Genomic DNA, 27479 nt, shown 5'->3' on the forward strand with positions numbered 1-27479 from the left:
CAAACAATTTCAGAAAAACTGCCAAAATACACAACAAGGTGACAAAATAAAAGGTATTAAAATTCATGGCATGCATAAACAGTAAATAAAAAATAGAATAAATATAATATAGTAAATATAAAACAAGACACACACTACATATAATTGAAAGGGTGACTTCAAAAAGGAAAATACACATTTCTAACCTTCACAAAGCGAACACTGTTTCACTATCTTCATCACCCTGGTGGTTAGTTTCACATGGAACAGAGACATACGTGGTTCACACCGAGGAACAGGACCATGCATACAGAGACGAGGGCTTAAAAGAGAGAGTCACCTCCTCTTCCTGCTCCTCTCTCGTCTCTCTGGGCCAATCAGAAACTCATTCTGCTGGAGGACTGAGAAAGCATGAAGATGGTGGACGGCTCCACAGTAAGGCACGGGCGAGCGGACTGCCGTCGCCCCGAGAGAGAGCGAGCGAGTGCGGAGTCACAGGAGCAGTGTGGAGGGGTGGAGAGGGTGATGAAGAGGGGGAGGAAACAGAAAGGAGGATAAGGCAGGTGAAGGGAAAGGAGAAGGGAGCGATGGAGGGCGGTGTGGATGATGGTGGTCCATCGGGTTGCAGCGAGAAAAGAGAAAAAAGGAGGAAAAAGCACAGCAGGGAGAAATCTGTCAGACCTTTCATTCATTTCGCCGTTCACGGGAAGACGAGGCAAAGCCACAGGGAAGAAGAAGTCACTCTAAATCACACAGCTGCTCCAAGCTATTAGGATGCTAATGGTGTTCCTGGGTGATTCATTGATGTGGCTTCTTACTGTCTTACTATTAAGTATCATCTAGCGCAGGAGGGGATTGTACTTCATACTTCTGCAGATCATTTCAGTTCATGAACTGAAATGATCTGCAGAAAGACACACATTAAAATAATAAGATAGCATTAATTGGTTAATGATTTTAGCAAAGCAGAAGTCACACGCTAAACCGGGAAGAAGACACTTTAAAAAGGTCAAACCTGTGCACGTTCGGTCGCTGTGGGACACATGGCCCTGCAGAGGACCTTCTTGATGACATCTGGCAGCAAACTGACCGTTATGAGCAGGATGATGCTGAGCCAGGCCGGACCGCTGGACAGCATCTGCATGAACACGTAGTACATCCTCTGGTAGTTCAGGAAGGGCCTGAGCAGCGACGGGGAAGACAGAGAAAAAAAAAAAAGGTTTCAGAAAATGTCCGAAGCCACAGACACGGTGCAGAGACAATAATAAGAGCATCTTATACCAAATGATTCCTCCCCAGAGAAGAGAGAAAATAACGTAGAAAAGTAGTGACCCCCAGATGACAAAGTGATTGATCCAGGTCCAGTGGTGTGTGTCCAAGGCAAGCTGCAACACACAGAACACACACAGTCAACACTCGGCCCGTCAATGAAGTCAATGGCGCTGCCTTCAGGGTTTAATGTCGTGCAGACTGAGCGGACAGTGTGGTCGATCCCTCGCGTGCTCGTTAACGTGTGTGCAGTGGTGTTGTTCACGCATACGATGAAGTGGTGAACTCAACCTTTTGTAAACTATGCCCCATTCAGACAAGCCTTTGGCATAAAATACGTAATTCTTCCATTTCTGAACCGAATGACACAGTTTTTTGGACTGAAACTTCTTCCTAACAGGTCAAGACTTTGTTTTACTGTGATTTTTGTTGCAGATTCTGATTCTTTAGGTCCTAATCTTTCCATAAAGGTGTCTTATTGACGCTCCAGGAGGCTTTTTGGGGGGAATCTGGCTCATATCATGCTGGATGTTCATAGTTAAGATCAAAATATCTTTTAAAAGTGATTTTTTTGCAGATATACATTTTTTTCCCTTGCTGAACAAATACACACAATAAACAAGTATTGGAATTAATTTGGAGTTCCTACGATGACTCAAACAGGGAAAAGAGGTCTGGAGACAACACAGTTTTTAACGGGTTAAATGAAGAGATTATGCAGTATAATGACATCGTGTGTCTCCTTTCATTCCTGTTTCACTTCTGAAACCCTCACACACCTTGAGCGTGACGGTGAAGACCAGCACAGTGAAGACGAGAGTCCCGAAGGTCCAGTTCCCAAACATCTGCAAGGGTAGAGGGAAGGGAAGAGGGTTAGCCGCCGCGCTATAGGCTCACATCCCTGTCACCCAGCATCCATGGATCAGTGCACATCCTCTGGTCTCGCAGTGCAGAGAGCAACAAAGGGAGAGGTGGTCGGTTTGAATAAGAGTCCTGTTTATCTGAAGCTTTGGAGCCAATCGACTGAGAATATTTCACCTCTTTGCATCCAAATCTTTCTAGCTGCTAGAACCGGTTTATGCACCGGGGTGACAGATGCAATGAGAGCTGAGCGGGAGGGAATGAAAGAGGGAGGGAAATAAAGGGAATTTATGTGATAACCAGCTGGTTGTTGGTACCAGTGCACCTTCTTTGCAAGGGTGCCTAGTTCCAGTCATTATTTTCTTCATGGATGCAATAAACGGCGAGAGTTTCCATTTTAAACTTGCTTAATTTCGTTGTGTTTGCACACAAAGATTACAGGATGGAAGCAGTCAAGCCAACCCCTGGATGCTGAAGCAGTGAAATTAAAAACAACCCCAAGAAATGCCACCACAAACACATTGGACACACAAATACACACACAGATGCACACACACACACGGTAAACAGAACAACAAACAGATGTTAGATCTTAATCTAGTGCAGACTGGCATTACTCGACTCACTAGCACAACAAAACACAAGGATAATGTGGGGAAGCGTCTACGGTTTCTATTATGTCAGAGGAGTTGTTAAGATCAGGTACGGTGTAGGATTCAGGGCTTTACAGAGATTAGAGGAATAATGGAGCACTGGAAAACTACACATTCAAATGAAAGGGTTGTGGATGGTGAAGTGAGGAGGGATGAAACGGGATGAAACGGTCAAACTGAAAGCTTAAACGGTACGACAGGAACTCAAAAAGCGTAAAAGACAGAGAGAGCTGACAGGGAGGGAGACAGGCTTACCATCTGTGTGTTGGTGGTCATGAGCTGAGGAAGAAGAAGAAGTAGAAGAGGTAGAAGAAGAAGTGGAAGAGGAGCAAAATAAAGAGAAAGGAAGCAGAGAGAAGGAGGGGGAAGAAAAGAGAAAGGAATCAGGACAAAGGGTAAAATGAATTTCAGGATGTTTCAACTTAAAAAACAGGACCAACGGTAATTGAAAACAGTTGACGTGATACAAATCAACAATACAGAGAAAGATGCTACTGCGTCGTCGATATGAATGGAGATCCGATGTTGACCGACAGAAACCTTACTGTTACACACCCGAAGTGACAAAAACATGAGCACAACGTCACCATGTCACACTTAACTCCTCTTTCATGAGAATCCAATGGAGATGGATGAGTGTTCTGGAGCACTGACTCTGTGTCCATTATTCTCTTTTAATTTCCCTAAAGGACACCTGGAACGCCCCACCAGCTGATCTACGTCCCCTCCCCCGGCCTCACACAGTAACGGGGTCTCGCCGCCTCTGTCGAGGCTCACCTGGCCGTTGCTGGTGAAGGTGGTGTTGTCAAACAGGAAGTAGGCACCGAAGAAGAAGATAACAGCGTCGAACACACCCAGGCACGTCCAGTACAGGAAGACGGGCCAGCGGAGGAGGGAGTTCTTCGCTATGTCCCTAGAAGAAGACGGCAGAGGAAAAGGAGATTGTATCGGGAAAGGTCTGGGAAAAAGACTCAAGCGGTATTTATTTTCATGTGAGCGGCGCCGACCTGTACAAGGAGGGATCCCTCTTGAGCTTATCGATGGTGACGTGCTGCTCCACCAGGCTGTAGAGCAGGATGGGCAGCGAGGTGAAGCTGATGTTGTACAGCGTCAAGTAGGCGGTGTCGTACAGAGGCTGCGGGAGGGGGGGGGGGGGGGCGACACACACCGGTCATCTGCAGCTGGACGCCATCTTCATTCAAAGTTACTGGGACTCATGTGTTTTTGGCCACTTGTGGGCAGCAGAGGAAGCTGAATATGTTGGTTTTTTCGCACATAATTGTAGGCAACATGAGCTTTAATTTACTGTTGTGAAGTCTCTTTTTTTAAGCTTTAGAGACCAATAGCAGCTTCTTTGAGACCAGATAGTAGTTAACTCAGACATTTGGTGCTTGCCAGATACAGTGAAGTGTGTTTATTAGAGCTGGAAACAAGATTGATGACGATGGAGTTTGCAGATCGTGAGATCAGAATGGAAAAGGGGTGAAGATGCTCAGTGGAGCCGAGCGTTGAATCTCTGACATTAACTCATGCAGCTTCAAAAATAAAAGCCTTCATTACGACGTGAAGCCAGTTCATTTGTGACGCTGTCAGGACACGTGACGCCGCTGCACAGGCGACACTGACATGTGCTCACCTGCTGGGAGAACCCACAGAAGAACTGGTACAGGAACTGAGGGAAGATGAAGCATACATTCTGCAGAGGAGGAAATAAAACACAGAGAGAGAGAGAGAGAGAGAGAGAGAGAGAGTGATCGGCTTGTGACGAGGACGCGTGCAAAAAGATTTGAAGCATCTAAAAATGCTGCGATCTCCGCATTTCTGTTGATGCAGACTGTTTGCTATAAGCTGCCTGAGTGGGCCGCAGAGCGCCGGCCTGCCAACGGGGAGCAAAATGAATGAGTTGGCAGAGCGCTGCCGCCCACGCCGACCACGCCGCCACGAATCCAGGAGAGAGCGTTTCACCGGGAAGCCGGTAATCTGTCAAGAGTGTAGCTGCAGAAGTCTTTTGAACTCAGTGTTTCTCTGGGAATTAGCATAAGGTGATTAAAAGTGTGAGCCGTCTCCCACCTTGTAGAAGAAGTACTGAACGAGTTCAGCGATGCGGATGTAGTAGTAGTGGCCGTGGACCAGCAGCATCTTCTTCAGGTGTTTGAACTTGGGGATGGCGTAGTCGCTGTTCCTCGCCGCCTGGCGGCCCTCTTTCCCCATGATGCCTTCAGGGGGAAAAAGACAATTTGGTTGCATAAAATATGATTAGGAATACAACACAGCCATGAGTGTGTAAGTTATGAAGACTCGAGCACAACTAATAAACTATTATCACAAATATATTGCACCGTTGTACGTGAGATAGTCAAATATAAATCAATTATTAAATTACTTTGTAGGTTTATGTGGCCATTTTCTATGAATCAAATTGCATATATAATTTATTTATATAGTTACCAATTGTAATAATTTATTCAAGTGAGGATTTCTGTTGAAACACTTTGATAATAAACGTTTACTCTCTCAGGACATATCTAACATGGATTCTTTCTAAAAAATGATTGTTGACATTGTGTGTCTGTGTGTGTGTGTGTGTGTGACCTCTACATCTCCATCGTCCATCGTCACGGCGTTGAAATGTACTCACCGATGCCCACATGTGCTTCCAGGATCATGCTGACATCATTGGCTCCATCGCCGATGGCGAGGGTGATGGGGTGCTCCTTGGACGCTTTAATGAGCTTCACGATCTGCAGAGACAGAAGACGTTGTGTCAGTCGCTCAGCGAGGAGACGCTCCTGGTCTTCATGTCTGTGGAGCGAGGCGCCGCTCTCTGACCTGAGCTTTCTGCAGCGGCGCCATGCGGCAGCACAGCACGGCGCTGCAGTTGCGGCAGATCTCCAAGAAGATCTCCCTGTAGTTGCCGGAACCGGCGCCATCTTGGTTGGACTTCAGCACCGCGGAGAACGTGGCCCCGTCGATGATCAGGCCGAAGTCGAGGCAGTCGACCGACAACCTGGAGGAAAAATACCACAGATGCATCAGCAGGGAGCTTTGGTTTTAGCCGATTGTAGATCAGGAAATATTAATCATCATGATATGACGCATGGATCCTGTCAGGCAAACACTGTCACGCTGCAGCTGGAACCAGAATCAGCTTTAATGACCATGCAAAAATGCACATACATGGAATTTGACGCCGGTTTACTTTGCTCTTCGTACTTGTATACATACAATTAGCAAGATGAATATAAAAAACACATTAAACTACTAGTTGAATAATCAATTATTCCGTCATAATATCAGCAAACAGTCTGACGATCGATGAACCATTAATTCAAAGTTGTGATGAAAAGTGTGATCGTCTGCAGCTTGTTCTTGGACTCTAAACGTGTGTTCACTATTTCCTAAAAGAACAGAGCGTCATCTCGTACCCAGAGATCGAGCGCTGTCTCAGGACCGTCCTGTTGAGCTCGAACAGGACGTCGTGCAGACTCTGCTCCTCCGTGCGCTTCTTGGTCAGCTCCAGGATCTGCGTGCTGCGGCGGAACAGCTTGCTAGCGTAGCATGTGGCCGCCGCCGTCTCCATCTTGTCGCCGGTCAGGACCCAGACTTTCATCCCGGCCTTGTGCAGGGACTCGATGGTGTCTGCAGCTTTCTCCTGGAGCCTAAGCGTCGATAAGTCGATAACTGTTTCAGCCTCCGGAGAGGGAGGTGGGTTAAAGCATCCATCCAAACTTCAATCAATCGACTACCAACGCGTGACCAACCCTGTCCTGCCCGTCTCCAGTTTATCTACGAGGACGTCAAAGCGTCAGCTGATGAGCTCGAACGCTTCTTCCAACAGAGCAGAAGATAAATTGGAACAAAGGAAATAAAAAAGGTGCAGAAGTAAACGTCGTGAGTCACCGATCAGAACCCGGACTGGATCTTTTTTTACCCTCATGAGTCATTACTATACTTTGACGACGGCATCATGACTCATTAATCTTCCCCTTTGTCCTCCCGCTGCTGCTGCTGCTGCAGTGTTTTTAAATATTTCCCTCTCTCTCTCTCTCTCTCTCTCTCTCTCTCTCTCTCCTTGGCGACCAACCTGTCCTCCACCGCCGTCGCTCCCAACAGCACAAAGTCCCTCTCGATGATGTCATAGGCCTGCGCCAGCCTCTGCTCCCTGTCCTGCAGGGCCAGCTTGGCTTCGTTCAGGTGATGGCACGCCTCCTGGTACTCGGACTCCGACAGCTTTCGATAGGCGACGCACAGAGTCCGCAGCCCCTCCTGCGCCACGGCGAGGGATGGATATGTAGATTATTCAATAGATTTAATCCCCCAAACTGGGCTGATATACATACATAGTGCACCAAAACCTGCAGGCTTACGATAGCGTTCTGCTCCACCCGGGCTTTCACCTGCTCCACCTTCCCGGACACGACCCGAGGAAAAATGGAGGAGTCTGCCCCTTTACAGAACAGCAGACGATCTCCTGAGACGCCAGAAAAAACACAAACAAAGAACATTTCAAGAGTCTGGTGATGGATTCATGAACCGCATGAAGACGCTCTGAGTCCTCCTACCTGAGCTCGACTTGACGATGACGCTCATCCGCCTCCTGACGGAGTCAAAGTTCAGCACATGGAGCAGCTCGAATCTGAAGGACAGACAGACTTTCAGTGATATCCTTTTTTTACAAGAGAAAATGTTGATTGAGGTTTAAGGTTGTGATGAAAAAGAAGGAAAATTATCAAAAACTTAAAAGCAAAACAGTTATTCCAGAATGATTTAGGGGGACTTCAACAGACACCTTGATCTGCATTACAATGAGGTTTAATAATGTTTTATAATTATTTTTTTGTGTCATTTTCTACTATAATTTCAAAAGCAGGTCACTTTGTCACTCTCGCCATGTCAACACATCTACTTGAATGACCCCCTCCTCCTCTCTGTCTCTAGTTTCTAGTTAATATATGCAAACTGTAACTCAAGTGAAGTAAAACTAAAATATCAGTCGGAGGTTTGAGATTTGAATGAAGTGCACTTTCGGGGAGGGAGTCTGACAGTTTGTGCAAAAGGTAAACGTTTGGTCAAAGCAGCAAGTGTGAAGTGAGAGTTGAACCTTTTGCCTTTCTATTCCCTAAAAAGCTTCACATCTGCTGGATGCCCCCCCCCCCCCCCCCCTCTCCTCTCGCCTCCTTAAAATAGCTCCCTATTGACGGGCCACCGCAGAGAGAGATGCCTGGAGAGAGACGGCGGCGACGCGAGCACTTCCTCCAGATCAAAACATCCGACACTTCCCACAAAACCGCTCTCTAATGGAATCTCGCCGCCGCTCATTCTTCCAGATCAGCCGGAGCGTTTTGATCCGATTGAGCGGTTCCTGTGTTGTAACTCGGGTAACGCGACCCGAGAGCCCGTCCCCTCCAGGGAGCTGCATAACCACGACGCCATCGACTGAACGACTCGCGTTTTATCTCCTGTGGTGAAACCAACCAACCTTTCAATCTCATCGTCTTTGTTGAGGATCTCCATGTAGTTGTCCTTCAGTCTCAGATAGGTGTAACCCAGCCTGCACACACAGACACACAGACGTTGTTTAAACAAGTCTCAGGATCAACATCCACCACGAAGCCACTCGAGCTCTTCAGGTAGCGTAACCTGAGCACAGACGGTTCTCCACGTGTGTGAGAGGCTTTCACACACGTGGAGAACCGTCTTTCACTGAAAGCCGTGTGTGAAACGTGTCTCACATGTGTCTCACATGCGTGTGCGGCCACGTGCAGAGCAGGAATAGCACAGCGGTGAAAAAAAAACACGCAGGGGTCCGTGTCGGAAACACGATCCAGGAAATTCGGTTACATACAGAAACAGTTGGAGTCTTTTATTGTGTAGCAGTGGTGTGTGTGAACAGTCAGTGTGTACTTTATCTGTTGTTTGTCTCACCTGCTGAAGAACAACCAACACATCCAGCTTTTGCTAATGTGTGTGTGTGTGTGTGTGTGACTCCCTGGAAATATGATTTCCAGCCAAATATCAAACACAATAACTCCTTCCAGTTGAACTTATCCTGGCCGTCTTACATTGGGGGGCTATGAATATAAATAGCAGCCGTTATCCGACACTGTTCATGTAAACGCCGTCAAATTGAAGCTTGAAATCTAAACTGACAGCGCCAACAAAGCCCCGTTGTGTTTTAGTGCGTTCACCTCTTCATTCCCTCCACCAGAGCCACCTCATCCGGCGAGGAGGAGATGTAGAAGGAGGTGGGCTTGCCCTGGTGGATGCCCCTCTTGATGCCGTCCACCGTCTCCTCCTCCTTCACCTGCACCGTGTGGCACAGGCACAGCGCCCGGAAGAACAGATCCTCGTGCTCCTGCGCGCACAAACGCACGTTCAGCTCCACAAACGCAACCGTTACCTTCATTTCAAAAGGTGCAGAACTTCTTTAGAAGCAACATTACAGGTTATCAGGTGGTATTAAAAAGAGTGAGATTGAACTACGTTGCAATAACGCAGCATATTCATAAAAATCTGCTTTGGCAGGGAGCGTCTCTCTCTCTCTCTCTCTCTCTCTCTCTCTCTCTCTCTCTCGTCATCTGCGGTGGCTTCTGCTGCTCATGCTGACTGCACACATTTTTCTTCTATTACATCTAAACTAATTACTGTTGCCACCGCCAGAAGCGCGAGGCTCATCACTTTTCTGTGTACCAGAGGACTTTTTTTTTTCTTCTTCTCCCCCCATGTAAGACACAGCAAACACTTAGGGGTTACAAAGACAATGTCAAAGTGTTCATGAACTGGATACGCCGGCTGCATCGCCGCTGTGTCGATCAGCAAAACAAACATTTGTCCTCCCGCCCGACGACGTGACGTGTTAGTTAATCGTTTTCTACTAAAACACCTCAAGAGTCGCCTTCATTCTCGTCTCCTTCTCGATTCAATAGTTTACGACGCGTCCTTTCAGGCTGGATTTAGAGGCCCGCGTACTACTCACTCTCCGGTATCCTCCCGGTGAGGAGTCGATCATGTCTATGCTGGAAGCGGCGCTGAGGATCTGGCCGTTGCAGATGGCGTGCGGGACGTAGACGTTCCCATCGACGCAGCATTCGATAAACTCCATGTTGTTCTCCGTGAGCGTGCCGGTCTTATCAGTAAACACGTACTCCACCTGGGAGGGGAGGAAGATGCTGTAATGCAGATACTGTATGCATCTGTGTGTGGGTGTGTGTGTGTGTGTGTGTGTGTGTGTGTGTGTACCTGTCCCAGCTCTTCATTCAGGTCAGAGGTGTTGACCAGCGCTCCCTCCCCGAGCTCTTCGTCGAACATTTCTTCATCCCAGGTGATGAAATAAGAGCCCAGGAACTTCTGCATCTCCACCGTCACGTACATGGACACCGGGATGATGTAGTTGAAGAGCACCATGAAGGCCAGGAAGTCGGTGAACGCTCGGATCACCTGGAGGAGGGAGGACCACAAGACGCCGGGCGTGAAGATTTAGGGAGACGAGATTTTGGGGACGTAAAGAGGTCGGAGAACTGACCACGTGGCGCTGGCGCTCGTTCTCGGTCCGGTGGTTGTACCAGGGCTCGTCCCGGTCCGGAGACCACTGCCACGCGTACTTCAGAACGGTGTTGATCACCGCTTTACTGATCAGGATGCACAGATACACCACCAGGAAGGCGTTCATCGACCTGCAGGGAGGCCAGGGTCAAGATCAGGAAGAGGAAGCGGGAATCGATCCCACATTCAAAATGTGACGGGACGTTAAGCATACTTTTCTACAGCCGAGCGCTTCTGAGATTTAGACTGGTAATTAAGCGCCATCTTAGTCTCCATACCAGTGTAGACTGCAACAGCTGAGGGGAGAGAAAAACCCTGAGTCATCAAGCCACATCAGCCTTTCCTCAGCGCAAACATTCATTAAACAGTGAATCTGCATATTACTACCATAAATATGTTGTGTGTTCTTCAGTGTGGCTCCTCTAAGGAGCAAATTCTCAGCCCCAAGTGGTCTGCAAGAATGAAACAGAAGCCTTGGCTGTTTTTTATTTCAGAAAAACTATTAAAGACATTTGATTAATTGAGAAAAAGAGTCGGCCACGTCAGTAAACGCTACACCAGAGGACTAAAAAACAGAGAATCTGCCTCCGATGGAATTACGCTCACCTCGCCACGGGCTCCTCTTTGTCCTTGTAAATATTGATGCGTCCCACAAATCTGCAAAAGAATCACAGCAGAGTGAAATCAACGGGGAAGATCTCCTCCTCCGAGGTTGTGGGTGGTGATGTGTGTGTACACAGATGCGTCGCACTCACTTGTAGAGGTCAGGCTGTGGTTGTTCACATTCAATAGTGGCGTGTAGAGAGTCCACCTCCTGCTCCGTTCTAAAGGCCAAGGTGTCTTGTACTGCATAATAGGTCTGAGATAGGGAGGTGGAGGAAGGGCGATGAAGAAGCAGACAACAGAGGGAAATGTCACCTGCGGGCACTAATGAGAGCGCAGGGTTCATGTGACGCTTCAGTCCGGCTTTCAGAGGTTCAGAGTGACTGGACGAGCTGCTGCAGAGCAGCGGATCAGCAGAGCAGCACAGCATGCTGGGACGGCGAGCACATCAGGGGGTCGCCCCGGGGGCCTGGGAGCGGAGAGAGGGTGGAGCACTCCACCATATGCTGTGTGTGTGTGTGTGGGCGGGTTTGACCGGTCTTGTGGGGACATACACAGTCACATTGTGGGGACTCGCCCTGATTTAAACTTAAATAATGTTCTTAAATACAAACTGCACAGTTATTCTATTCTGTTGTGTATTGATATTTTACACATATTTGCACATTTTGCACACTTTGTTTACATTTAATTGAATTTCCTTAATACACAAAGCAGTTAATTGTATTCTATTGTATGTATATATTTCATTTTGTGTGTTTAGTTTATTCCATTTGGTGTTGGGGGCTACTATGACAACAAATTTCCCCTTGGGGATTTATAAAGTACATATCTGTCTATCTATCTATCTGATTTTGGGGGCAAAAGGTCACAAACCCATCGTGTAAATCGTTATATTTTAGGGTAAAGACTTGTAATAATGCGAGGTTAGGGTCAGGATGAGGTCAGTAGTGGTTATTATTAGGGTAAGTCTCCAGGAAATAAATGTGTGTTAATATAAATAAGTCATGAAAACACAACCGTGTGTGTGTGTGTGTGTGTGTGTGTGTGTGTGTGCTCAGCCATGTGTGAGGTCATGTGAGTGACATGGATGAGCATCAGAGGGGAAGTGAAACGCCGTGCTTACATCATTCTGCATTGTTCGTGTGTTCAGAGTTACTTTCATCAACGATTCATCTACAGATTATTTTCTAGATTGATTGAAGCCCGAAAAAAAAAGGAAATTGCGTCGCAGTTCATGTGATGTTAACAAATGGTTTGTTTTGTTTGATGAACAAGAATTAAAAAAGCACCAAATTCTCACATTTTGGGGGCCTTTTGAACTATTTGGCATTTTATAAAGTGTTAAATTAATTATGAATCTTCCCTGTTTTCTGATCAAAGACGGTTAATTTAACCCGCCTCTAGTTCTCTTTTTCCCTGTTTGAGTCGTCGTATGAACCCCAAATTAATTCCAATACTTGTGTTTACTGTATGTATTTGTTTGTCTTGGGAAAATAATGTATATCTGCAAAATAATCACTTTGAAAAGATATTTTGATCATAACTATAAACATCTAGCATGATACGAGCCGGAGTTTTTCAAACTGTTTGGTTAAGGGCCTTAACAACAACCCACATACTAATAAAACACATTTTTCTAAAGATTAGGACCTAAATAATCTGAATCTGCAACAACATACACAACAAAACAAAGCCCGGGGGTGTTACGAAGGAGTTTCAGTGTCGTTCGTTCAAATTTTGGCGCACGGTTTCCAAAAGGTTAAAGGTGAATTATATGCCGTCCAATCAAACGCCTGCTCTACAGTCCTGGCACCTTGTGACTGGACTCCCCGTCCAGGCTGGCAGTGGTGACGTAGCAGGTCCCGTCATGGCGGCTGGAGGAGAGCAGGATGAGGTCACAGGGGAAGGTCTCGTCCTCCCTCACCACGACGATGTCGCCCACCTGCCGGACGGAGCGGGACGTTAACGCAATAACACACCAGAAGCCTTGTGAAGAGAGCGTCACGCAAACACGGACGCTGAGACACAAACACGCAGACCTGCGCTAAAGCGCCCGCTCATCCTTTAGCATTCCTGTTTAATATGTTTTTTTTTTCAAAGGATTGAGAAATTGCATAACGGATTATGCTTCGCGGAGCAGCTTAAGCTCTGATAAATCCCATCTCCACGGTGACCATACACATGACACACGCTCTCTGATTTTGCATGATTAATATATTCATCATTATTCCTGCTCCCAATTCTCACACTAATCCTCTCCGTTTGATCTCTGGTGAGAAACCTTAAGACAGAAAGCGCCGGAAGACAGACAAAGAGAGACGGAGCGAGAGTCTGTTTCCTGTTGTAAAGAGTCTGTTTCCTTATGTAAAGAGTCTGTTTCCTGATGTAAAGAGTCTGTTTCCTGTTGTAAAGAGTCTGTTTCCTGATGTAAAGAGTCTGTTTCCTGATGTAAAGAGTCTGTTTCCTGATGTAAAGAGTCTGTTTCCTGTTGTAAAGAGTCTGTTTCCTGATGTAAAGAGTCTGTTTCCTGATGTAAAGAGTCTGTTTCCTGATGTAAAGAGTCTGTTTCCTGATGTAAAGAGTCTGTTTTCTGTTGTAAAGAGTCTGTTTCTTGTTGTAAAGAGTCTGTTTCCTGTTGTAAAGAGTCTGTTTCCTGTTGAAAGGAGTCTGTTTCCTGATGTAAAGAGTTTGTTTTCTGTTGTAAGGAGTCTGTTTCCTGATGTAAAGAGTCTGTTTCCTGATGTAAAGAGTCTGTTTCCTGATGTAAAGAGTCTGTTTTCTGTTGTAAAGAGTCTGTTTCTTGTTGTAAAGAGTCTGTTTCCTGATGTAAAGAGTCTGTTTCCTGTTGTAAAGAGTCTGTTTCCTGATGTAAAGAGTCTGTTTCCTGATGTAAAGAGTCTGTTTCCTGATGTAAAGAGTCTGTTTCCTGATGTAAAGAGTCTGTTTTCTGTTGTAAAGAGTCTGTTTCTTGTTGTAAAGAGTCTGTTTCCTGTTGTAAAGAGTCTGTTTCCTGTTGTAAGGAGTCTGTTTCCTGATGTAAAGAGTTTGTTTTCTGTTGTAAGGAGTCTGTTTCCTGATGTAAAGAGTCTGTTTCCTGGTATAAAGAGTCTGTTTCCTTATGTAAAGAGTCTGTTTCCTGATGTAAAGAGTCTGTTTCCTGTTGTAAGGAGTCTGTTTCCTGATGTAAAGAGTCTACACGTCTACAGAGACGTGATGGAGTCCGACACCTCCATCAGATATCTGCAGAGTGATGCGCTGGCTCAGTGAACTGGTTCATGTCTTTTTGTTCTGGAGCGATCTTCCCCCCTTCGTCCTCACCAGGAAAAGGACCACTGAACAAAACAGAAACCATATTAATGGACCTCACATTGGCTCCACTCTGCTGTATTGTGCTGAGCTCGGCAATCTGTCCAGGAAAAGTAACACTGTTGGATTTATTCATCTCCGTTTCTGCAGCGTTCACCACATCAAGTTTTAAAGACCCCTTTCACACCATATAGAATGCAATTTAAGATACTTTTCTCACTTAAACCCGTCAAAGAATCACAGGAAGCTGGTCGACATTAACAAATAAAAATACCCCCAAAACAATAAATGAAAGCTTGGTACATCAGATATTCCAACATGTAAATGAGCCCACAGCTGTAAACACGAACAATAATCCCCACTCGATGCTTTTCACTGCTATTTGAGTCAAGACTGCAGCTGTTTAATATGAGGTTATTTCATTTTTCTTTATAAAGTATATATTTGTGACACATTCTTGAAGATGCACGGACACAGACGAGGTACAACAGGACTAATGTATTCATGCTTTTCATGGGATTTGTTGACAATAAGGAGAATATATAACAATGCCACTCGTTCCTGTCAGACTTTCATCCTGGTTGACTTGGCAACACCTGTGTTTACATGTGCGAGCTGCGCGAGCTTATTAATAATTCAGCTCCCAGATTTCCTTTGTGAAAGAGGCAGCAGACGAAGAGCAGACCTGTGTGCTGCTCAACAGACAAAACACGAGCCAAGAGGAGTCATTGTGACGCCTGATGAAGAGGAACTAAACATGTTCCTCTTCATGTTTGTACTGAAGTCAAGAGCAAACGTCTGCGTTAAGAATGAAACGTGTTCTGCATGGTTCTCCATTTGAATTCAACACCATCAGCAACAATACAAACTACTATAAATAGGCAATAACATATAAATAAATGAGACATTCACGAGAATGAAAACACTGACATGAGAGCACATCACTGGATGATGAAACACATCAGTCCTGCTCACTTCCTACGAGGCTCTGGCGCCACTTCCTGTCCCAATGCTACAGTTTCAGGGCAATTAATTGGTGGGAAAGAAAAGAGAGGAAGCGAACAAAGTTTGAGAGGAAGGGAAGAGGGGAGCGAGAGAGACGGCGACAGAAAAAGATGCAGCAGCGAGCCGCGGCGCTGCTCGGTGGCCTCAGGTGCTGCGCTGCTCTAATGAGGCCATTCTTACCCGCAGCTTGTGACTCTGTGTTCTCACCACCTTCCCCTGCTGCACCACATCCACCGGACACTCGTTTATGGAACAGTCAGCCTTGTGTCTGAGCCAGTCCTCATAGCCCTGAGAGAGAGAGGGGGGGGGGTTAGGAGAGAGAAAGACAATGTGTTTGTTGGCAGCGGGGTAAACAGAGATTATAGATTATTGTGCAGAAGGAATGGAGGCCGCAGCGTAGTATGCGATCAGAGAGGTGAAAGTCATACTCAGTAATTAATTAGCATCGTGCTCCCCGGGGCTCAGTGGCCGGTTGGCTGGATTTCCAGCCAAAAAACGTCAACTTTTAGATTTATGTCGCAGCAAAGCTAGGGCTAGCTTCTGCAGAACAGCTCTCTCTATCTATCAGCTCCATCCATCTATCATCCCTCGGCACCGGGACGCGGCGGTAGAGAGGCTGCGTCTCCCAGGGGCTCTGGATCTTCAGCGATTAACAGAGGAGGCCATTCATTATCATATTTCTCACATCACCAGACATAGTCAATGGCATGTCCTTTCGCTGGGAGAGGAATGTGTATATTCAGATAATAGAGCAGCCGATTGGTGGAGAGTGAGTGAGTGAGTGTGTGTGTGTGTTTGTGTGTGCGTGCATGCGTATTTCAGGCCGGGAGTTGTTGTGTGAGCGGGGGGATCGTCGCTGGCATGATTTCCCGGGAATGTGTGCCTGTTTTGTTTGTGTCCTACCTGTTTTATTGCGGTGACAGTGATGACAAAGAAGAGGGGCAGGCCGCTGGTGACCGGGCTCGTGGGGGTGTCGATGATCAGCTGCAAGGGAGAGGAAGAGAGGGAGGAAGAGCGGGAGGAAGAGAGGGAGGAAGAGCGGGAGGGGGAGGGAGATACAAGAGGGACGACAGAAACGACGCCAAGTAACGCTGAGTAAGGAAGTGCAGCAGGGAAAAAGCTTCTGTATCAAGGAATCAATCAAATACTGTTTGTTTCCTCCATCTGCAATGCATTCTGGGATAGTTTACATGTGCAAAGTACCTATGCATCTGCTGAAAGTACTAACAAAGCAGGACCGAGAGGTGAACAGACTCTGCTTTCATGCCGTTAGCCCCGTTAAGACGGTGCAGTATTTCACACGCTGCTGATAAAACACACAGAGCTCAGCTGTGGCCCTGTTGCATTCTGGTCTACGAGGGAAACTTCAGGTGAAGAGCGAGCTGCATCGTCCTCCTCGAGGACGAATTTGTCCTTGAATGTTTCTTCAACATTTGTTGTAATTTAGTAGCTCAAGAAAAATGCTGGTGAGGATTTAATGGTAATCTTCAGGTAACTGCATTTATCTTGAAATCAGGAAACAATGAGTGTTTGAACTGCCATCAGCACTCAGGTGATTGGCCTTAAAGATCACCTTTTACCAGAGTGAGCTAGTTTAAGCATATGAGGATCTGGAAATATAAAAATGTACATCATAACTGATCATTTCCAGTGTTTTCCTCAAGGTTTTACACATTTTAATTAGATCAGAAACTATAAGAACAATGCCCTGAACATCGTATATCTGCATTTTATTTGTATGTTTTCATTTTTGTTTGTTTTCAATAACATATAGTCCAATTTCCTTCAACTTCACGGTGTAAAAATGACCACTGTTTATGGTTTTTCATAAAATAAATCTCACCTGGACCAGAAATATGAGCAAGAAGTAGAAGTTAGCGATTCTTCTGAACTGCTCGAACAGATTCTTGGGGATGAAGTTCCAGGAGGTGTACTGTGGGACGAAGCGACAGCAGCGTTACTATCGCACATGAACACTGAGAGGGAGAGGCGGCTGCACGTCATCACCCAGAATCCTCTGGGGCGAGAGACGCTGACGCACAACGAACACACGCAAAGACAAACGTGTCATCCTTTAAGAAGGAAAAGGCACGGCCACAGAAGAGAGATCCCACGCTTGTCTCCGGACGAAACTAAAGCACGAGGGAGACGAGGATGCTGAGGCGCCGGCTCGCGCTCACCTTGGAGGAGACGATGCGGTTGTCGGGGTAACGCTGAGGGATGTAGGCCTCGGCTCCCGGAGGAGGTTCTTTATGACCGATGTACACCGTCCGGCTGTCCACCCAGATCTCCTCCCCCACACACTGACGGAGAGAGAGAGATATACGTATGGTTATAAATAGCATTACAGGAGAGAGGAGGGAAAGCATGCGGTTGAATCTCAGTGTTCAGTGCTCACTTACGACACTGTAACCAACACTTCCACTCCCATCAAGATTACACTCACAACACCTCCACTGCCCTCACACACAGCGTGCAAGCAAACGGCTTCACGGCCGCGCTGCAGGCGCCAAAAAGGAGTTCAATTCTTTATCTTCTTTTAACCTTCAGAAACCGCCCATTTTAAGTCCCAGCATGCCCCATTCAGACAATCTTTTGGCATAAAATACGTCATTTTTCCATTTTTGAACCGAACGACACAGTTTCTTGACTGAAACTCCTTCCTAACAGACTAAGACTTTGTTTTATTGTGATTTTTGTTGCAGATTCTGATTCTTTAGGTCCTAATCTTTCCATAAAGGTGTCTTATTGACGCTCCAGGAGGCTTTTTGGGGAATCTGGCTCATATCATGCTGGATGTTCATAGTTAAGATCAAAATATCTTTTAAAAGTGATTTCTTTGCAGATATACATTTTTTTCCCAAGACTTTGCTGAACAAATATAAACAATAAACACAAGCATTGAAATTAATTTTGGGTTCCTACGACGACTAAACAGGGAAAAGAAGGTCTGGAGACAGATTTGACTGAATATATAATTTAGTCTTTTGTTTCAGCACCAACGCTGAAATAATTTACAATTAATTGATTAGAAAATGAATCATCAAGTCCTTTATCGGACAAAATAAAGGTTATATTTACTATTTTAAGCTTTTTAATTAGAAGGATTTGCTGCTAAAAATGATAAAAGCACTTTGATAATGTCATAATGGAAATGGAAAAACATCCTCCACTGATTACTTTACTCATAAACGAGGTCCTAAACAACCAAATAACATTAACATTAATGAAGGGCAGTGGAACCTGCACACGCGTGTGGTTTCATCTCCTATCTTTGCATTCCTTCCTGCAGCGTCGGCTTCGTGCTCCCAGAACCACAACTATACTATCAGAGCCGGATGCTGAAAAACAAAACAATTAAAGCACATTTTAAGAGATAAACTCAGCTTATCTCTCATCTATGTTCCCTGTGAGTAGCTCCCAGGGGCCCGACTGGTGCATTGTGGGAGCACAAATGTTTTCCAAGGTGTCCTTCATCAAACACGAGGAAGCGAGCGCTAAAAGAAACAAAGCTGGGCATTCGGCTGCTTGTTTCCATCTGGCCTGCTACATGGCTCCTAATGCTTTGGCCCGAGCCGGCGGTCGGAGCGCAGCCCGCCCGACAGCTCACAGCAGAAGTGTTGACCATTAGCAAAACGTTCTGGAACGAGCACTTCAGCGGAAGCAGCGCTTCACTGCTTAAAATGTCCTCATTTTGGCAGAGCCGAGGCTCACCCGGCCAATGACATCGTCTTTTATTGTTCAGCGTCTCCTCTGCAACTTTGTAGCTTCAAATACAAAACTGGAATACGACCACGAACTTCCAGATTTAAGTCTGGACACACAAATCCCACGAGGGAAACCTGCGATCACACAATCATAACGTAACGGGGGAGTCGCAGATCTCAAATCATCCGCAGTGATCAACAGGTGCTCGGCTGAGGGATAAAAATAGACGCGGAGGCGACAGAGTCAGCCGACTGGAGGCCTCTCCAAAACATGGGGGGAAGGAGCCGTGACGAAGGCAACAAGGAGGAAGATCGATGGGAAAGAAGACTGAAAGAAGGCTGAGGTGTTGACCAGATGATGGAGCACGAGTCATTTTAGTGTAGAGACACACAATCTGTCGTGCAGAGTCACCTTCACTGGTCCCAAAACTAAACTCTGTAGGAAACAACTCAGCTCGGTTCCTCTGACACAGATCAAAAACTCTTTCCTCGTATTATTACTCATCCGGCTTCACTCGTTCATTGATGCATTGAACAGATCTTGATGGTTTGTCAGTAAGTAATCTGTTCTTCATGTAAACATCGTGAATATAATCCATTAGAAATCAGCTTGAATGCTAAATGTATAGATTTTGTGTAAAAAAGTGACGCAAAAATAAAGTTTGTGGCAACGTTGACGTGGTTGATGTGTTCGCTTTTGCCAGACGTGTATGATGTTTTGCATTTTGTGGATATGTTTTTGTTTGTAGCTCAATAAAGAAGGCTCATCCATCCATCCATCCATCCATCCATCCAATTCATAGATCAATAACTGTGTCTGAACAATGGAACAGAAACTGTCCGTCATAACTTACTAAAGTCCAACGTGACGTCTTACGTCCAACCAACAGTCCCAAACTAAAACCATTCATTCAGAAATGATAAAAATCTGAACCGAGCAGCGAAGATAAGATCAAACTGAATTCATCTCGAAGGGAAAGTGTGCAAATAAACATAACATGAAGAATAATGGAGCAGTGATGATGCTTGTTAATATCCTGATTATGGTACAACACATCCGCTGTGTTCCACTTCATCTGTCACAACGTTTACATCCTTTTCTTCCCTCCGCCTCTCGGACAGCGTGACGGCGGCGGCCTGACGGAGGAAGACGCAGAGAGCTTTGCATTGTGGGTTGTCGTTATCCAACCATTAATCCTCTCTGATCCCTGATACCTCCGGTCCACTGGTCTTTGTCTTTACTGACATGAGAGGCTCTTACATCCACTACTGGACCTTCTCCTGTTGTGTGGCCTCTTGTTCAGATAAGTTCTCTGGATTCAACATGAGGGATTAAAAGTCCAGCTCTGCCTCTCGGCCCACAGCGCTTTACAGGACCGGTGGTGTTCATGTCTTCACTGAGGGAAAGCTAACCCGTGATCTCTCCACAGCTTCTTTCTGCCGCAGAGGTGTAATAAAATGTATACGCCATTAACCGTCCTGATTAAATGGTGGGGTCGCGTCCCTCCGCCGCCGTCCGGCCCGCAGCGCGTTGAGCCGGCGCCGCTCATTAACCACGGATCAAACGTCTGTGAGGGAGCTCCTCCGTAATGAAGGACTTGAGTTAACTGGACAGAGGATGGAGAAACAGACACGTCACGACGACACGATACTCGTGTCTGCTCACCGACACGAAACACGTCAGATTAGAGGGTCAAATACAGATTATTGTCGAATTATCTGACCTCAGACTTCATATCCTGCTGTTTGATAAGGTCTGGAACTGAACAAAAATTGAAATAATATTTTTTTTAAATAACACGGATATCCAACTAAATATTATGCTCATATTTGTTTTTGCAGCTTCATCATGCAAAAAGCTGCATGAGGTAATTAAGTAATGTATATAATGAAATGTTCAAATGTGTGGGATTTTCTCATTAATCTAAATCTGTGGGATTGAATTTGACAAGAGGTTTTATGGCTTTATGAAAAAAATCAATATTTATTTTCAAGACAATATATGTAGAGATCTTTGTGGTGCTTTTATTAGGTTCAAGTAGGTCTGTGTGTGTGTGTGTGTGTGTGTGTGTGTGTGTGTGTGTGTGTGTGTGTGTGTGTGTTTTCTCTGTGGACAACCTTTTTTTTGGAGCCAAACAGGATGAAAGAGTGAAGATCAAAAGCGGCAGCGAGGACAAAACTAATGACCTAAGGAGAGAAGACGTGGAGAGGAAGCTATTATAATTATTCATGAGGCAATAATATTTGGGAGAAAGTGATACACAACAACAATGTGCCAGTATTTTGGTTGGAACATGTGATTTAAAAACATGGCATCCTTCTTGCCTGCATTCACTGTCTCACCGCCAACGATGACGTAAATAACTCATTCATACCTGCAGCGGGATTAAAGGGTAAATATGAGCAGATTACTGTGAAATGACAACATTTGTATTCTGTTGTTGCTCCGGCTTCCTCTCCCACTTGACTCGCTGTGATCCAACTGTTACATAAGTCTTTAATCCAGCTGTGCTACTTCTCCTCTCCCCTCCCACTCCATTCTCTCCTTCTCTCTCCCGCCACTGGAACATGAATTATAAACAGGAAAACACGTTTTTTATTCTCATTTCATCTGCTTTCAAACCCGGTGTCATAATGAAAGCTCTGTGTCCCGGCCCGCTGCAGGACACGAGACGATTCCCATGAGCCGGCAGTCCGATGCATGGCTGTTGTTGACACACACACACACACACAAACACACACACACATGCGCCAGCAGGCTCAAAAACAAATCCTGTGTGTTTTTGTCACCTCCAGCCTCTGTCTCTCCGCCAGGGCCCCCTCTCTGAGGGGGGGGCGGCCAGGAATAGACTGCCCTTAACCGTTTGCAGCAGCTAATGTGGCACACAGTAATCTAGCAGGTTGTGTTGCGCCTTTCAACGCCGGCCAGGCGACTCAAAGAGCTGTAAAGTTGCTAGAAACCCCGTCGGAGAGCCTTTCGGCGCGCCGCGACCCGGCTGGCACCGTTTGATCAGAGTGAGACACGGCTGGCCTTTCTCTCTTTCATCCGCTGAGGTCGTGAGAGGTCGAACAGTCATGTGTTTAGATAAGATGTAAAGGAGGGGGGGGGGGAGTAAACTGAGGGCGGGAAGAAGCCGGGGCAGATATGAATCTAACTGGTGTCACAAGAGAAGCTTTTCAGAAAAGGAAAAGGTGGATGTTATAAAAAATGAGAGGATGTTTCCGCCCCTATGAGGTGTCATGTATCTTTAACACGACCACCGGCATCCCTCTCATGCAGAGCATGACCTCATGCGCTTATCACTCTTTGCGCCACTCTGAGGCATCACGCCATCGCTATTATTATTACCAGACGACCAAAAGGCTCCCAAGAGGAGGCAGTGGACAAGTACATGCACTGACTCACCAATGCACACACACACACACACACACACTCATTTTACACTGTACAGCGTATTGCATGAAGGTTAGTTGTTCTTTTATGCCAACAGGGGGAAAGAAGTTTCACAGGTTTAGGTTATTACGCAACTCATTTTCCCATTTAAACTCCCCGCACTGCCAAACACCATGACACCTTTTGTTCTCTCCACAAAATCTATTTAATAAAACTACACAGGTTTAATTCACCGGCAGTTTTTCTTGAGCCAGAAAGTCGGTTTATGAGCAGCAGAGAAAGCTTTGCCTTCAGAAGATGGCATGTCCTTCTCATCATGTGCTGGATGGATGTGTTTCAGGAGAGTTTCCACCTTCAGAGACGTGAAGGTGAAGCGTGAGGAACAGACGCGTCATGGAGTCGTCTCAGGTAATAAACACAGCTCTTGAACAGAAGGTTATCTCAGCATCCTGATCTATGATGTGCTCGAACTTCTGCTTCCTTCGTAATGTTTTGCTCGTTCATATGAAAACATTTCGGATGTTTTTTTGTTCCCACTTTTCAGGGTCAAACATCAAATGCCCGTCTCCGTCCTCACAACAGCCGCTGGACTGTTTAAACATCACAGACGACGAAGGAAGTCCAGAACTTCATCACTCGGTCCACAACAAAGTGTAACATGTTGTATTTTAAAGGTGAATGACAATGTTGTCAATGCACCAGATCCAAAAAACAAGCAACACAACTGAAAACACACCGAGGACAGCTCATGTGTCAGTAGCAGGGTGTGAACACGGGCTGAGACGGTGGAAGTAAAGAGCATCCTGTCAGCGCTGAAACTTTACTAATTCAGCTTTTTTTGTTTTTTTTTGAGACTATTAAAATCGTGAACGTCGGAGCGGCCGGCTGCGTTTGGACGGTGACCTTGACGGGACTTTCCTGCTCTGTCCAGAGGACCGGCTCAGCTGCCTTCCTTATTACATGTTAATCACCTTGCATGATGTAATGTTTGCTCTTCTATGTCGCCTCATTACGGGAGCAGCTGTTCAGAAGATGGCGGGGTTAATAGAGGGTGAAACGTGAGTAATAGGAGGACCAGACACACGTCAACCAACCCTCTGATTCTGATTCAATAATTGAATTAATGATGAATCCCTCGTCCACTTCATAATGTGGCAGAGTGGGGATGCGAAAAAAGAAAAAGCAGCGCGAGCGATGAGGGGCGTGTTCATGCATTGACCCCCATCCCTCCCACCTCCCCCTCACCTCCGCCTCACCCGTGGATCTGATTTCCCCTGACGGCCCTGCTGGAGCATCCATCAGGCTCCCTGTACACACTGTCACCACACACACACACACACACACACACACACATTCACTCACCAGTACTAGCCTGACATAAATAAGCACACAAAAGCATGGATGCACCTGCACACACACGCTCATCCGTATAGTTATCCTCACTGCACCTGAGCCGGTTGTAAGGTCAGGTGAAAGGGTCGCAGACTATATATATATATATATATATATATATATATATATATATATATATATATATATTAAATGTGACGACGCCCAGTCTGAGCACCAGACCTGTCAGAGTTGCTTCCCAACAGACGCTTTACTCTCTAACTAACTCAGCCGCCAACCAACCAGCTGCTTCCTGCCCCGGCCGATGAGCTCGGCCTGCTGATGACACCGGCCTGCTCCCACCAGACCGAGCAGTAATGTGGTTACACATCACAGCGGCTCGCCCTCGTGTCATCGTCACTGTGCGTCCCGCTAACAGATGAATCACTGATACTGCAAATGATGACGAGGCCTTGATGGACTCTTCCTCAAAGTGTCTTCTCCTCAGAGTGTTAACTTTGAAGTGTCTTCAGTTCAACATGAACTCATCGCTGCACCGGGCTGGAGGGGAGGATACAAGTGTGTTAGATTCAGTGCTGCAGAGTCCCAGCGAGGCCCGAGTGGGATTTATCTCCTCTGCAGACCAACAGCGACGGCGAGCAATGACATAGTTGATAGTGTGCATGCATATTGTCGCTCACTAGAGCAATTTAACTGAGCCAGCCAGGTTAATTCCTATTCTGCACATTCACCGGCCGTCACGGCATCTGTAGTTACTGGCACAATCCCCATTCAGCCACACAGAAGAAGAAAAAAAGCCATTGTAAAGCCGGCAGCCAATGGCCTGCCAAAGCACTGAAATGTTTATCATTGGAGATGAGCAAAGTGTTCATCATCATCATCCTCATCCTCATCCTCATCCTGCGGGTCCACGCTCACCCGTCCGCAGGCAGCAGCAGCTGCTGGTGTGTGTGTGTGTGTGTGTGTGTGTGTGTGTGTGTGTGTGTGTGTGTGTGTGTGTGTGTGTGCAAGTTCATTTCCGACACACACACACACACACTGCACGGTGGACTCACAGCTACAAATGTGCACATTGCAATCGGGACGCGGCGCTACAGTTGTGACGGACGCGGGGCCCTTACGTATCTGCTGATGATGTTCCGGAGCAGAGTGAAATCCATCCTGGAGACACCACCGGCCGCGACACCGACCCGTGACAGAGACGTTCAGCGGCTCCTCGGATCTCTTCGGGCTCGCTACCTAACGTGGATCCTTCCGCCGGGACCCATCGCTCACCGCCGCCGCCGCCGCCGCCGCCACCGTGTCCGTGATAGCGAGGGAGCAGCGGGCTCTCAGTCGGCTGTTCTGGTTTTCATGGCATCCCTGAGAAGAGCCATGCAGGAGACCGAGCGATCACAACCAGCCCGCGCGCGCTGCTGGCTACATCTCAGGAGCGACGTGCCCGCGCGCAAGCCGCCAGCAGTGAGGCTGGTCCCCGCTCGTTGAAGCCGCGTTACTCCGGCAGGACTCGGTCCTTCATGGAGGCTCGTCCGCGTCCCGCTCCGTGCTGCAGCGGTGGCCCGTGATGTAGCGGCACCGCGAAGCGTCCACAGCTCTCCCCACTCCGTCAGATGACTGCGCTGCGCATGCGCGCTGGGGTTCCTTTTCTTTTTGCCCCTCACCTCTCTTGGAGTAGCCCCGCTGCTGAACACTGCACTGTAAAAAAAAACAACTATTACCCTCCACATGTAACCACACTACAACAACCACAACTACACAAACTCACTGTTGCTGTGGGCGATTTGAAGAACTTGTATTCATTTGTAATACTTACATGGTATTCAGACAAAGAGAGTAAAATACTCTATGACAAGTGAAACACGCTATAAATAAGATAAGATAAAATAAGATAATCCTTTATTTAAATTACAGGACTAATTAATAATTAATTACAGTAAATAAAGAGAACATAAATAAACAATAGAACAGTAATACAACTAAATTAAACAGTAGGAAGAATATTAAATATACAGATGAAAAATAAAATAAGTAAAAATGTGTATAAAAGTATTGCACCAGGTGATGAATTAAATTAAAGTGTCGTATGTTGTATACAGTAAACTGCTGCTGTATAATTCACTGATTAACGATGCAACATATTTATACTGATTATAAGTTTTTATACTCTTAATCTGAGAAGTAACAACTCACAACATTATTTCCTTCTTAAACGTAGTGGAGTCGGCTTATGAACTAAGTTAAATACTTCAGTAAGGTACCAGTACCACAGCATACTTCAGTACACTACTTGATGAATGCACTGAGTTAGTGTGCTAAGTTGTGTTTTCTTATGTTATGGTCTCACTATGTGACACAGCTGATGTTTCCCTACAGCTTAACACGTGCAACAGAATGACCTCTGGGTATATTTAGGAGACATTTCCCCATGCTCTAAATACCAGACACTTTCTTCCACAACATACTCTGACTACACACACACACACACACACACACACACACGCGCACACACACACACGCTCTCTCCAATGCACAAAAGAAAAGTCATTTTAATATTTAATTAGGATAGTAAAAGTCCTACACGACATGCTCGGCGAGGTTTTTTTAATCTTGTATATTAATGTTCTTTGCTCTCTCTTTCCTTTAAACCTTTAAACAGCAACACATTGTTGTGACACAAAGTGATTCACAAAGTCTGTCCTAAACCCAAACTGCATGCGTGGAGCACAGAGAGAAACTCCTCTGAGCAGCGTCTCCGTGTGGATGCCGTGGCAGCCGGGTGGCGAGGCGTGTTGTCTGCCCCAGACGCTTCATTTGCGGAGTTATGACTTTCAATTAGCGCAGACGCTATTAATAATAAATATGGGATGCGGCTCTTTTAGCTCTGACCTACTAACGCTTGCTGCTGTGTTTACCGCCCTCCAGACCTCGGGGCACTTAGTGTGTAATGATGATTCTGCCTCAGCGGACAGATTACAGCATGCGCTTCGTTTATGGGCTGTGACACTTATGTGCATGTTATGTCATTGTCGTGCAGCGGAAGATGGACAAAATTAAAAAAAAGGCACCAGCTGCGTGGGGTCCAGCTTCAGCATGCAAACATCTTCGAGCATGTGGTCTGCGTGCAGTCTGTGTTTTCTCATGTTTTAGGACCTTAAAGGGCGCTGCATTACAAGGGCTCTATGAAGGGCCCTGTTTATCTAGTACACAGGCATCCAAGAAGGCCCTTAAGTTCAAAACAAAAACCCTCTTTTCTCCCCAAATGTTCACCACTGTTTCCATATCGGGAGTGCCTCTTATTCTCCTTTTATCCATTCGTCACCACTACAGAAAGCGCCATGTAATCACAAGTTTAAGATAGCTCGTGTAGTGCCACCTCAGCAGAAATAAGAACACCAGGAAAAGCTGAGTTTTTGGCTGGCAGCAAATGACTTTTCCACCCTGCAAATGAACCATCGAGTGTGTATCTGTTTCTCACATTATTTATGTGCACGTTCATGTACAGGTCAGCAAATGATTTGACTCATCGCTCGTCCTCCGAGAGCAGCGGCCCTTCTTTTGCAAATGAACGGGGCTGAAATGTTCGGTTTGGAGCATGAGCCGGTGTTTCCACTGCTGTTGCTGTGATTATCACATAGCTGGCTGACGATTACCGTTCCATGTGAGTGGAGGAACTGGGTCACTGCTCCTTCCTTCTGTGTTGTGTGTGGGCGAGGGAGAGCTGCATATGGGGCAGTGGGTTACTTTGCCATCAGTCCTGCGTGGGAAGAATCTTCCATCAGCATATCTGGGACATTTCTTTCCCATTAA

At 46.2% G+C, this 27479-nt stretch overlaps 1 protein-coding gene across 6 annotated transcripts in view; it reads right to left on the reverse strand.

The window, feature by feature from the left end:
* The window catches only part of LOC137782673 (phospholipid-transporting ATPase IH-like), a 29682-nt gene extending 4423 nt beyond the window's left edge, over window positions 1-25259 (reverse strand). For 2 of the 6 annotated variants that reach the window (XR_011077301.1, XM_068572182.1), the window contains exons 1-30: window positions 24794-25259; window positions 17402-17524; window positions 17065-17154; window positions 16125-16205; window positions 15402-15509; window positions 12724-12852; window positions 11060-11163; window positions 10911-10961; window positions 10692-10756; window positions 10519-10600; window positions 10285-10435; window positions 10002-10199; window positions 9739-9912; window positions 8951-9117; window positions 8242-8313; window positions 7325-7398; window positions 7130-7233; window positions 6847-7028; window positions 6188-6421; window positions 5592-5769; window positions 5401-5503; window positions 4833-4978; window positions 4399-4458; window positions 3770-3897; window positions 3540-3675; window positions 3018-3041; window positions 2028-2093; window positions 1261-1364; window positions 995-1160; window positions 320-434 (exon numbers count right to left, since the gene is read on the reverse strand). Coding sequence is in view for 4 of the 6 variants with exons in the window: in XM_068572182.1 (XP_068428283.1) it covers window positions 357-434; window positions 995-1160; window positions 1261-1364; window positions 2028-2093; window positions 3018-3041; window positions 3540-3675; window positions 3770-3897; window positions 4399-4458; window positions 4833-4978; window positions 5401-5503; window positions 5592-5769; window positions 6188-6421; window positions 6847-7028; window positions 7130-7233; window positions 7325-7398; window positions 8242-8313; window positions 8951-9117; window positions 9739-9912; window positions 10002-10199; window positions 10285-10435; window positions 10519-10600; window positions 10692-10756; window positions 10911-10961; window positions 11060-11163; window positions 12724-12852; window positions 15402-15509; window positions 16125-16205; window positions 17065-17154; window positions 17402-17524; window positions 24794-24832 (3417 nt within the window). In the remaining 2 variants the exon portion in view is untranslated. Of the gene's footprint in view, window positions 1-319; window positions 435-994; window positions 1161-1260; window positions 1365-2027; window positions 2094-3017; window positions 3042-3539; window positions 3676-3769; window positions 3898-4398; window positions 4459-4832; window positions 4979-5400; window positions 5504-5591; window positions 5770-6187; window positions 6422-6846; window positions 7029-7129; window positions 7234-7324; window positions 7399-8241; window positions 8314-8950; window positions 9118-9738; window positions 9913-10001; window positions 10200-10284; window positions 10436-10518; window positions 10601-10691; window positions 10757-10910; window positions 10962-11059; window positions 11164-12723; window positions 12853-15401; window positions 15510-16124; window positions 16206-17064; window positions 17155-17401; window positions 17525-24793 lie in introns of those variants that run through there. The other 4 variants (XR_011077302.1, XM_068572180.1, XM_068572181.1 and 1 more) reach the window with 4 other exon arrangements.
* Between the last annotated feature and the right edge of the window lie 2220 nt (window positions 25260-27479).

The sequence above is a fragment of the Clinocottus analis genome, unplaced genomic scaffold (assembly GCF_023055335.1).
Source record: "Clinocottus analis isolate CAN_PGR_092001 unplaced genomic scaffold, fCliAna1.0.p SCAF_12, whole genome shotgun sequence".
NCBI classification, from domain to species: domain Eukaryota; kingdom Metazoa; phylum Chordata; class Actinopteri; order Perciformes; family Cottidae; genus Clinocottus; species Clinocottus analis.